General features: G+C 38.8%; 1 protein-coding gene across 5 annotated transcripts in view; it reads left to right on the top strand.

Annotated features, from left to right (window-relative positions):
• L3MBTL3 (L3MBTL histone methyl-lysine binding protein 3) overlaps positions 1-10,937 on the top strand; it is a 108,693-nt gene extending 97,756 nt beyond the window's left edge. For all 5 annotated transcript variants that reach the window (XM_032484900.1, XM_032484902.1, XM_032484901.1 and 2 more), the window contains 3 exons: positions 1,566-1,735; positions 1,964-2,026; positions 9,097-10,937. In XM_032484900.1, coding sequence (XP_032340791.1) covers positions 1,566-1,735; positions 1,964-2,026; positions 9,097-9,240 — 377 coding nt within the window. In that variant the 3' untranslated portion in view covers positions 9,241-10,937. The remainder of the gene's footprint in view (positions 1-1,565; positions 1,736-1,963; positions 2,027-9,096) is intronic.
• The last annotated feature ends 1,801 nt before the right edge of the window (positions 10,938-12,738 follow it).

Here is a 12,738-nt window from a genome sequence, read left to right on the forward strand (position 1 = left end):
AACTCCCTGTGGCAATGTGGATGAATTTCACAAACCCTGTTGAGAGAAGGAAGCCAGGTACCAAGTTTTCATCCAACTACAATTCAGAAACAGGGTGAAAGAAGTGACAGCGTTAGAAGTCAGGGGAAGGGTCCCCTCGCTGGTGGGGTGTGATCGGAAGGGGTTCTGGGTGTGCCGCAACATTCTGTTTCTTGATCTGGGTGTTGGTTATGTGGATGCCTTGTGTTCACTTTCCAAATATGCTCTAAACTTTACACTTAGGATTTATGTAGCTTTTTGTACATCTTACTCATCAAGGAAACAAAGTTTGAAATATTCTTAGAGATACAAAAGTCTAAACTAGGTAGTGAGGTGACCAACATTTGTGGTGGAATTTAAATACCAGTGTAGCTGAGCTGGTGGGTGGGAGAGTGACGAGGAGGAGTTACATTTCTTCTGATGGGCTTTGAGTAGGTAGTTTCCAGAAAAAAAAACGTCTGTTCTAAAGATCTTAAGGAGATAATGATTGACAAGCTCTAAGAGTCCCAAGGACAAAAAAAGCATTTGCTAGAAAATGGATGTTTTAGGAGAGTAGGAAGGAGTAAACGAGGTTTGGAGTCAGAAGAACTAGCAGATAAATAAATTTCTGTAGTTTTAATTTTGATCTTCACAAATGAAGAGTGACAAAGGCATTTACCTTTCTGCTGTTTTATTTTTATTGCAATAATTTCCCATCCCCTTTCAAAACAATTAAGTTGGCTAAATTTAAAGAGTCGATGTGGGAAGGGATAAATTGGAAGTTCAAGATTTGCAAATACTAACTACTATATATAAAATAGGTAAACAACAAGTTTCTTCTGTATGGCATGGGGAACTATATTCAATATCTTGTAGCAACCTATAATGAAAAAAATAGGAAAATGAATATATTTATGTATATGTATGACTGAAACATGCTGTACACCAGAAATTGACACATTGTAAACTGACTATATTTCAATTAAAAAAAAGAATTAGAACAAAAAAGAATGTAAATATCTCATTAATAATTTTATACTGATTATATATTGAAATGATAAATTTTGCATATATTGGATGAAAAATACTGTTGAATAAAAAACAGTCAATGTGATTAGTAAAAAGAATACAGAAGAATAAAGCAGGGCTGAGATAAAAGGAGAGAAGTACAGAGTAATCACAGTGGCTGGATGTTGGGTCTTTTAGGACATCTAGAGCCGAAAGGGAAACAAATGTAATTTTCTGAGGTGAGAGTTACTTTCCTTGTCACTAAAGCTCGGAAGCAGATTTCTTACCTGAAGCGTTAAAGAGGCAACACTGAATGACTAATGATGCGTATCTTCAGTCATGGGTTAGATACAGCAAACATGTCAGTTGAATTTTAGGTTGATAATTATGACAACTTTCAATAAGGACAAAGAAGAGTATAATTATTCAATGGATGTCATGTTGAAAGGAAACAATGCTTTACATAGCATCCCTGACACTCACTGGGGGAGACGTATGCCATTGTGGGCTTTTTTGGCTGCTTTTCAGAAAGTGAGTTCTTGTTTGTTTCTGTCAACCAGGTGCCCGGGAAGAGCCCAGCATACAGCAGGCACAGCGTCGCTCAGCTGTCTTTCTGTCCTTTAAGTCCCCGATCCCGTGTCTGCCCTTGCGCTGGGAGCAGCAGAGCAAACTTCTCCCAACCGTAGCCGGCATCCCTGCCAGTAAAGTTTCCAAGTGGAGCACAGACGAGGTGTGTTTTTCTTTGTCTGCCAGGGATCAGATGTAGGAGTACTGACTTAAGGAGTAGGCAACATGAATGCATGTGGGGTTTAGCCTTTTTTTCTAAAAGAGAAGAAATTATTCTGAGAGAAACAATGAAAACATACAGGTTAAATATTTTGAACCTGTCTATCACATTTAGTTTTTAGATCTTGGCTTCTTTTTTTTTAAACTGGAATTTTGATCTTATTATTAACAGGTGTCAGAATTCATACAGAGCTTACCTGGATGTGAAGAACATGGAAAGGTATTTAAAGATGAAGTAAGTGTTCCACTAAATTGCAGTGTGGTACTTAATGGGGACCATGCACTGAAAAGCAGTGAGTGGTGAAATGTTCTAAATTGGCAGAGGAAGAAGGAGATGGGTTATGTTGAAACTGACAAATTGATACCAGGCTGTCTAACAAGCAGCATTAATCAGTTGCATAAAAATGTCTTTGTGTAAGATTAGATGCAAAGGAAACATTTGTACCATTTTAGGATGCCCTGCAGCAGTAGCACTAAACTCATTATAAAAAAAAAAGAACACAAAAATTAATAGCATGCATTTATATATTTTATAGCATAGAAAGAAACCAAAGAAAGTAAGCAATGTTTCATTTTTAATAGGGTAAAATTAGTTCCCATTATTTTATTTTCAAACATCATTTTAACAACACCAAGATTAACTTCAGTCGATGCTTATAATTAATATCACCATTATTACTAAAACAATCCCTTAGATCTTACACGTTTCTCAGTGATGTTTATACTAACTGATACTCATTACCATCTGCTGTTGGAAGATTATTTTACTAGTTTGTTTTCATCTGCTTATCCAAAATGTTCATACAGGGGATGGTTAATAGTGATACCACCTCTGTGGAGCATTAGAACAAATTTGACTTCTGACTTGCACTACAAGCAGTGCTGTCTCAGTACAGCAGGAGGCTCTTTTCACCAGAGACCTTTAAAAATAAGCCACTTGCTTGTCAGCTCCTCCAAGCAGAACGGTCAGTTACCTCTATGAGTGTGGCTCCCAGAAGGTGGAACGAGGACTGAGTCATCTCAGGAGGCTTTATGCAGCCCCTGCTCTCTGCAGTCAGAAGCATATACACCTCGTTTGCGCCTGTGTTTAGCCTCAGCTATTCAGAGTAGCACACTTTCGCTGAAGAGCAGTGTGAGTGTCGGGACAGCCAGGAGTCCAGCCACTGGTCGCCAGTGTCGTTATGCTCCTCGACATCATTTATGCTTTAGGTGGACGCCTGTGAAAATGCACAGGGATCTGGTTTTCATCGTCCTTTTTATGATTTATGTTTTTATTTCAGAAGTGTTCTAGCTTCCTCCTAGTCGATCTTTAATTTGCAGTTACTCAGGTTTGGAGATTCTTTCCTTAAGGCCTAGTAAGGGTCTTTGTGGATTATTCTCAATTTCTGATCCCTGAGCGGACTTAAGATCCCTGCAGGGAGCTGTTGCTCTTTCTTTGAAAGAATCCTGTAGTCATTACCTTTGAAAATGATGAAACAGTTTTAAAAATAAATTTCTAGTCCATCGATTTTATAAATTCTATTTTTGGTTCTGTTGCTTCTAGACAATCCATATACATTTGCTCTATTTATTTAAGATTCAAATTTAGATGATATTTTTTGAGTAATTTTTTTCTTCATATTATCTTTGGAGACACTCCTCAGGCACCAAATATCCTCAAAGGCAGATCCTTTTGAAGAATGAGTCAGTGAATGTTCTCTGTCCACATGTGTCATTCATGTATTCATCCCATTATTCACTTACCTGTGAACTCTTGTTAAATTCCTACCATGTGTATGTGACTTCGTGTAATGCCCTGGTGAGAAGGTTAATTGAGAGATAATAGAACACGATCCTTGCTCTCAAATGTCCCACAAGGTGAGCAAGCACTGGTTTTGGGTCCTGGATGTAAAGCAGAAACAAATCTAACTAAAATCTTGTAAGTCATCTCTAAAAGGCAAAGTGCAGGTGTTTGGATGGGCTATTATTTGAAACCATCTTTGACTTCTCTTTCTCTTACTCACACCACATTTAATCTCTTGAAAATCCTATTAAGTGTATTTTAAAAACATACAGGGATTCTGACTTTCAACTACCTCTCCACCTCCACCACTGCCTGTCTGGTCGGAGCCACCATCATCTCCCACCTGGATTAAAGCAGTAACCTCCTAACCATCCTCCCAGCTTCCATTTCTGCTCCCCTATAATTTATTTCCAGCATAGCCAGGGTCATGCTGCTAAAACGTAATTCAAATCATGCCACTCCTCTGTTGAGATTTTTCTGGTAGTTAAATCAGAGCAAAAGCCAAAATCCTCACAAGGGCTACAATCTGACCACTGGACTTCTTGGTCCACTCTGTTCCCCCACTTTATACACTGTTCCACATGTTATCCAGGCTCCCTCTGTCTCCTCCCTCTGCCTGGTGCTCTCCCTCCAGATGTTCACATGGCTCACTCCCTCTACTCAGCCGCCACCTCTCAATTATCCTACCCTGAATGTCCTCCTTCAACTTGCCACCTGCCACCACATATCCGTCCCGGCCCCTACTGCCCACTCACCTCCCCAACCAGCGCTTTCTTCATAGCACTAATTGCTTTTAGAATTACTAATTAATTTGTTCTTATGGCTTTTGCTTATACAGTCTGTCTCCCACTACTAGAAGGTAAACTCCACAAGGAATTTTTGTCTGCTTACTTGCTTTTGTTTTTATCTGTTTTATTCCCTGTTATATGCCCAGACCCAAGAAGAATATCTAGAATATAATTGATGTTTAGTAAGCTTTTATTGGGTGAATATACTCATACCTTTACACTCTGAGAAAGACATTCAAAGAGCATGTCGCTGTGATTTGCAGAGTTAAAACACTGTAAAAAGAACCGTCAGTCCACAGTGGAAAGAATAATGAAATTTGGGCAAGAAACCCCCAAGTTCAAAATCCTCCTTCAGAGTTTTGGGACGTTAGCAAGATACTTAATCTCTGGAGTTAGAACAATTTATATGCATTACAAAGCAAACAAAAAATAAACCCAGGAATACACTGCAGTGATCCCTGTTCTTAGAAAGTTCTTGAACTGTTTACTTCTTTCCAGTGGAGGCTCATCCTTATGGCCCCACCTCAGAGCAGCGTGTATGTAATACACTGACTCTAGCTGCAAGATGATTTTTGCCTTCCCAGGGTAACCATAAAAATAATAATCTACCAAAATTTATCCTTCTCATCCCACTTCTAACTTTCAGATCCCAGCCTTGTAATTTTCTGAATGTTCCTTTTCATCAGTCATCTGTCACTTTAAACTCCTACAGTCTCAGAAGAAGACTCAGTAGGGTCCAAGGTTGTAATAAACCGCTCAATCTTTGTAGTGAGCTCCTTGGGAGCCGGTGTGTGAGTTGACATTTTTGTTAATGACTCAGAAGACTTCCATCAGACCCTTCATTCTCCCACGGTCTGCCTGGGTTGAGTGAAGTGTAAATAGATCTGCTTCTCTTGTTGGCCTTGATTCTCAGAAGGCTGTCACAGCACAAGCACATGGGACCACAGCAAATGTTTCCAGAAAACAATAGAAACTGGTTTCTCATGGCTGTCACTTACCTTGTCTTACACTTAGAAATTAACATCACAATGTCTTTACTTTGAGTTTATGACAGTAGGATGTTTCCTTGCTGAAAAGCAGCAATTTTTTTCCACAAAAAAAGTTGTTACTTGGAGTTGTATAAGATGACTCTAGTTCTTCCTGATTAAGTATTTATTAAGCAATTTAGATTTATAGGTTTTTATTTTTAGAGGAAAGAGGAAAATTTCAAGAAACTGCTACTTAATTACTTTAGCCTTTATTTAGTGAACTGAATACAGAATTTAGGGTAGGATTCGTTTGCTGCTGTAACAAAGTACCATAAACCAGCAGCTTAAACAGCAAAAATTTATTATCTTCCAATTCTGAGGCCAGACATCTGAAGAAGTGTAGAAGTCATCACGTTAGCAGAGTAGCTTCCTTCCGAGGGCCAGGAGGAAGCTCTCTCCTCGGCTTGTGGATGGTGTTCCCTGGTTGTCTTCACGTTGTCCTCTATCTGTATGTGTCTGTCTGTGTCCAAATCGCCCCTTTTCATAAGGACAGCAGTCATCTTGGATTAGGGGCCCACCCTGCTATGGTATGACCTCACCTTAACTGATGACAATGCAGTGACCCTGCTTCCAAATAAAGTCACATTTGAAGGTTACTGGAGATGAGCTCTTCAGCATATGAATTTGGGAAGGACACAGTTCAATCCCTAATTCCACACGGCTGCCAAGGTTCCTTACGTACTCTGAGGCTGAGAGCAAAAGTGTGTTTTGCTTTTTGTACAAAATGAGAAAACAGAGAAGTGAATTTATTTTTTTAAGGTGGTCGAACTCCCTAAGAGCTGAAAATTATACAAGAAGACTACTCCTGTGCTGTACCCATGAAGTGAGACATTATCTTCATAGAGTTGTATCTTGGAACGTCACAGCATTCTATTCTGTACAGCATAGACGTTTAGTCTTAGAAGAGACCCAGAGAGAGGAAAGATGTGTCTTACAATTACCCAAGGTGGAGGAGAACCAGTCTACAACTCTTCACACGAGTCTCATGTTCCCCAGCTACACTGTGGGTTGCCCTTGTTAGTAATTGCTTTTCTTCTGTATTTGAAGAATAATTATGGCCATTCCAAAAATGAATGTTATTGCAGTTTTCTTTTCTTCATGGTGGAAAGCTGATTTTTTTTTTTTGAATGTTAGCATGTAGCTGATGTGTTTGCCTGAATTCCTTTGATTATAGCCACAAATATTTATGTACTTACTCAGATCTCATTCTAAAACCTGCCATGCAAGGTAGCAGGATACAAGATTAACATATAGAAATCAGTTGCATTTCTTTATACTAACAATGAAATAGCAGGAAAAGAAAGTAAAGAAACAATCTCTTTTAAAATAACTAAATACAATAAACAATACAATAAATCACCAAAACAATAAAATACTTAGGAATAAATCTGACCAAGGAGGTGAAAGACATACATGGAGAACTACAAAACACTGATTAAGGAAATTAAAGATGACTTAAAGAAATGGAAAGATATCCCATGTTCTTGGATTGGAAGAATCAATATTGTTAAAATGGTCATACTGCCCAAGGCAATCTACAGATTTAATGTGATCCCATCAAATTACCATGACATTTCTCACAGAACTAGAACAAATAATACTGGAATGTATATGGAATCACAAAAGACCCAGAATTGCCAAAGCAATACTGAAGAAAAAGAATGAAGCTGGAATAATGACCCTCCCAGACTTCAGACAATACTGCAGAGGTAGAGTAATCAAAACCGCCTGGTACTGGCACAGAAACAGACATATGGATCAATGGAACAGAACAGAGAGCCCAGAAATAAACCCACAGACCTACGGTCAATTTAACTTCAACAAAGGAGGCAAGACTATACAATGGAGAAAAGACAGTCTCTTCAGCAAGTGATGTTGGGAAAACGGGACAGCAGCATATAAATCAGTGAATTTAGAACACTCCCTCACTCCATACACAAAATAAACTCAAAACGGCTTAAAGACTTAAATATAAGACAAGATACAATGAACCTCCTAGAAGAAAACATAAATCTTGGCAGTGTTCTCCTAGAGCAGCCTACCCAGGCAATAAAAATAAAAGCAGAAAATAAACAAATGGGACCTAATTAAACTTACAAGCTTTTGCTCAGCAAAGGAAACCATAGGTAAAACAAAATGACAACCTATGGAATAGGAGAAAATATTTGCAAATGATGCTACTGACAAAGGTTTAATTTCAAGAATACATAAATAGCTCAAACAAAACAAACAACCCAATCCAAAAATGGCTAGACGACCTAAACAAGTAGTTCTCCAGTGAAGACGTACAAATGGCCAATAGGCACATAAGAAAATGGGAGAAAACATATGCAAATGATGTGACTGACAAGGGATTAATTTCCAAAATGTACAAACAGCTTATACAACTTATCATCAAAAAAACAAACAACTCAATCAGAAAATGGGCATAAGATCTGAATAGAAATTTCTCCAAAGAAGACATACAGACAACAAACAGGCCATAAAAAGATGCTCAGTATCGCTAATTATCAGAGAAATGCAAGTCAAAACTGAGGTATCACCTCACACCAGTCAGAATGGCCATCATTCAAAAGTCCACAAACGATAAGTGCTGGAGAGGGTGTGGAGAAAAGGGAACCCTCCTACACTGCAGGTGGGAACGCAGTTTGGTGCAGCCATTATGGAAAACAGTATGGAGATTCCTCAAAAAACTAAAAATAAACTTACCTAATGATCCAGCAGTCCCACTCCTGGGCATATATATGGAGGGAACTCTAATTCGAAAAGATAACATGCACCCCAATGTTCATGGCAGCACTATATACAATAGTCAAGACATGGAAAGAACCTAAGTGTCCATCGACAGATGACTGGATAAAGAAGTGGTATATTTATACAGCGGAATACTGCTTAGCTATAAAAAAAGAATAAAATAATGCCATTTGCAGCAACATGGATGGACCTGGAGATCATTCGAAGTGAAGTAAACCAGAAAGAGAAAAAAAAAATACCATTTGATATCACTTATATGTGGAATCTATATAAAAAAAAAAGGATAGTAATGAACTCATCTATAGAACAGAAACAGATTCACAGACATAGTAAACAATCCTATGGTTACTGGGGAAAAGGGAGTGGGAAGGGATAAATTTGGGAGTTTGAGATTTGCAAATGTTAGCCACTATATATAAAATTAGACTTAAAAAATTTCTGTATAGCACAGGGAGCTATATTCAGTATCTTGTAATAACCTTTAATGAAAAAGAATATGAAAACAAATACACGTATGTGTATGCATGACTGGGACCTTGTGCTGTACACCAGAAATTGACACATTGTAACTGACTATACTTGAATAAAAATAAATAAAAAAATAAAACCTGCCATGATAAGAACTGGGTTTGGGGCATTCTAGATTTTTCCAAGTTCTTCTTGACTCAGTGCCTATGTCAGAATAATCACAGAAAAATATGGGCTCCTTGCACTTTCTATGGGCTGATTTTTCAGATCAATGAATTTGACTTTCTCCCAGTCCACATTTGGGGGTGGGTGGTGTTGTAGATAAGAAAGGTCCACTTACCAGGAAATGTTGTTTGTACACATGAACTCCCGTCCGTGCCATTTCAGTGTTGCTATGTACAAGACAGCTGATAATTTAACCTTGAATATGTTTCACGACTCTATGTCCAATTAACTCACAATCTTTTTTTTCCTCCCATTTTAGCAAATTGATGGAGAAGCATTTCTGCTTATGACCCAGACAGACATTGTGAAAATTATGAGCATTAAGTTGGGCCCTGCTCTCAAAATTTTCAATTCTATCCTGATGTTCAAAGCCGCAGAGAAGAACTCTCATAATGAACTTTGAGGATGGTGAATTCTGACTACCATCAGCTTTCTGCTTTAAAGCTCATGTTTTATTCAAAGCACAAAGACAGTTGTAACTCCTAAGTGAGAAGTCTCCAAAACTCTAAAGAGCAATGCTATCAGATTATTTATATTCCTCAAGAGACAATATATATGAATTCTTACGAAAGTGCTTGAGCTTTTAACCAGGTACTGTCTAACAACAGTCATCTTTCGGTTCTGTTCACTGAGCTAAATTTATCTTTGTAAATCTTTTTGAGGTTGGGGAGTCGGGGGGAAGGGGGACTTCATTAATTATTTATGGACAAAGTCGGGGTGGGGCAGAGTAAGAACTTCTGGCATTTTGTAAACATTGTTGAATTCTCTTTCATGTACGCTTTTTCTTTTTCAATACTTTCAGGAGCCTTTTTATATAATCAAACTTCAACTTAAACCAAATTAGTCAAAACCTGGCTAAATTTAGCCAGCGGGACTGTTACCGGTATTGTTAATTCTGTGCCATATTTTGAATTGCAGCATTATGCTGATTATAACTTCGCAAGTCCTGATACTGCCTAACTGCTTGTCATAATCTGTTGGGGATGAATAGTGGTAAAAATTACCTTTCTTTAAATCAGTGTTTTTACTTTTGCACGCCATTATGAAATGTTAAATTACTTTTCACCAGCATCTTTACTATAATTACCAAAAACATGTATATAAATAATGAACTTGAAAAATAAAATATATAAGCATAAATAAATTAGGTGACGTATTTGAATGGCATCAGTCTCACACATCATGGTGCCCTGTGTGTTTACAAGACTCCAGTGATATCAAAGGAAAAAAGGAATATGGGGGGAGGGGTGCTGTTTGTATGATCTTGATCTTGAACTATTTATGAGATTATCTTGAGCTTCTCTCTAATCGGCATTGAAGTAACTGTGGTGCTTCTCAGAGACGAAAGGCTCATTCTGTCGATAGAAACACTAATCCAGAAAGAGCTCTGCCTCAGACCTCGCAGGGTCCTCCAAACCCAAAGGTTTTCTTCAGGATTGGCTGAAGAGAGAGTATATAGATTTTCCTGAAGAGGCAAGATGTGAGGGAGCAACATCAATCAATACCGAGATTCTAAATGCTCGAAAATCAGGGAGGCGACTTTACAAAGCAATTATTCAAAAAGCTCCGTTTTGGAGACTCTTTGTAAAACAGTTCGCCTCAATGTATAAGCCTACAGATGCACTTTAAATGAAAGCCCTTGATAACCTATAGACTGATGATAGCTGGTAGTGTTTATTTTGCAAGAATGCATTTCCAACACAAAAGGTAAATCGTTTTATCAGCCTTTGTATGTAACTTCTGATTCCAGGATTGGATTTTTATTCAAGGACTCTTTTAAAAGTAGAAAGTAAGTTTGTAGCATGCTGTCTGAATTCTGGGGAAAGTTCCACCTCTCTCCTCTTTTGCTCTCATTTTTTTCTCATGTAGGATTCCCTTGATATCCCTGTGGGAAGTCTATTAGTGGTCCTTCGCATTTGTCATAATTCAAGGTAAAACAGGGCCCGTGACCTCTGCAGTGCCCCATTCATTTCTTTGCATGAATCTGCTTTAAAAAAGGTTTCGTTGTTGACTTTTTTTAATGTTTTGTTCAGAATTTGTACATTCAAGTTGCACTTGTTATACCTGACATGAATGAAATAAAAATCTTAATTACAGATACTTTTTTTTTTTACGTATGTATGATTTTTGAGAAAGCTTGTCAAATAGGAGGGGCGAATGAGAGCAGCAACAATATCAAACATGTGGGCATTAGATAGCTGTGGGGATGCATCTGTAGGATTCGCAGTTGTTTGTCAAACTATGTCCCAGATGATGTGAAGAGCATCAAAAAAAAAAATTCAAAAAATCTTATTGTTAAGTAGGATTCACACCCATTGGGGACTTCTTTCCAGTTTAAAGCATGTATTATTTTTAAAAAGAGCCTTTTATATCTTACTGAAAACATCTACTCATTCTAGGAAGCATGTTATATGTTAGAAGCAAGGCATTGAGTGTTCCTACGAGGGTGGAACATCCACCGCAAGAAGTGGAAACCTCTCACCATTCCACCCCTGGTATACAGTCTAATAAGATTGAACAGGGGAAGTAGGGAGCCATGATGACAGGGAGGTCCCTGAAATGAGAGAAGCAGACTTGGGGTAAGACAAAAGGGAGGGATGGGGAATGTGGAAGCTGACAAGACTTTCCCATCTAAAGGCATTTTTTAAAAATCACAAACACTCTGCCAGCCACATAGAGACCTGTCTGCAGGTTGAAAAGTACCCCTAGGCCACCATTTTTCAGATTCTAGATTCACTGGCCCCATCCTCCAAAGAAAATAGGTCCAGGTTGGTCAAGCAATACTGAATATTCGCTAAGCAACACGGCCGTGCTGGGCACTGGAGAATGATACATCACTGAAAGAAACAATAAAGCTTAACGTGAATCTGCCCTCATGATCAGCTCACGTCTGTCAAGTTTGGAGCCAGACTTCTCTTCAGTTTCCCTGCAGCCCAACCCCCTCTCTTTCTGCCCGAGCCTAAAGGAACAAAGAGAGGCTTTCATTCAAGGCCAAGATAGAGATTGCAGACCTCCTAGGGAAAGGACTCTTTAAGAACTTGGTAAATTCATTTGGGAGAAGAGGAATAAGATCATGCAACTTGAATAATCAGGGGACAAGAAAGAAATTTTCTAAGGAACTAAAGGCATGTTGTATCATGACTGGAATAGGGACTAGTTATGCAAAAGTGAAACGTACAGATTTGTTACTTACTCTGCCCGTCCACTCTCGTGTTTGTTAGTGGGAAGTAGTCCTCGCCGAGGTGGGCGGCTGGTCTGTTCTTTTATCTCACTGACTTAAGCATTTTAATGAACAGAGAGGAAGATAGTATTTTGCAGAATTTTTCAGAGATATATGTTTTAAAAATATATTTTAATAATTCATATAAATCCCTTCTTAAACTTAAAAATTTAATTTGAATGAAGTAGCCCAGGAAAAATGTCCATCGCATTGTGATGCAATATTAGCCCACTCAAATTCTTCAGCCTCTAAACCAGCTGGTTCTGTCGAAACTAAGTAACAATGAGATTGTGATGAAGACCGCAAGGGACACCTTAAAACTGTAATGTTGGATGAGTTGCAACATGGGCCGGTGGGCTGGGTGAGCACCAGGACAGGGGCTCCTGAGGGAGGTCGAGGAAGGGCCCTAACCTGGAAACCAGAAGCCGGGGTCCAAGTGGCCCTGGAAGTGAAAAGCTAGTTCCTTATTACAGAGACAAACAAGCCTAAGGGGCAACCAGGACAGATGAGAACACCGGAGGTCAAGATGAGGGAAAACCAGAAACCATGTGGGAAGACAGGAACCAGGCATGTCACTGTACCTCAAGGCGGGAACACTGTCACAGATGATCAAAACCTGTGCCGGTGAGACCCGCCAGCAGTGAGGAGACCTCAGGAATGCAGCAGCCCTGGTTCTCAGGA

The sequence above is a fragment of the Camelus ferus genome, chromosome 8 (assembly GCF_009834535.1).
Source record: "Camelus ferus isolate YT-003-E chromosome 8, BCGSAC_Cfer_1.0, whole genome shotgun sequence".
Taxonomy (NCBI): domain Eukaryota; kingdom Metazoa; phylum Chordata; class Mammalia; order Artiodactyla; family Camelidae; genus Camelus; species Camelus ferus.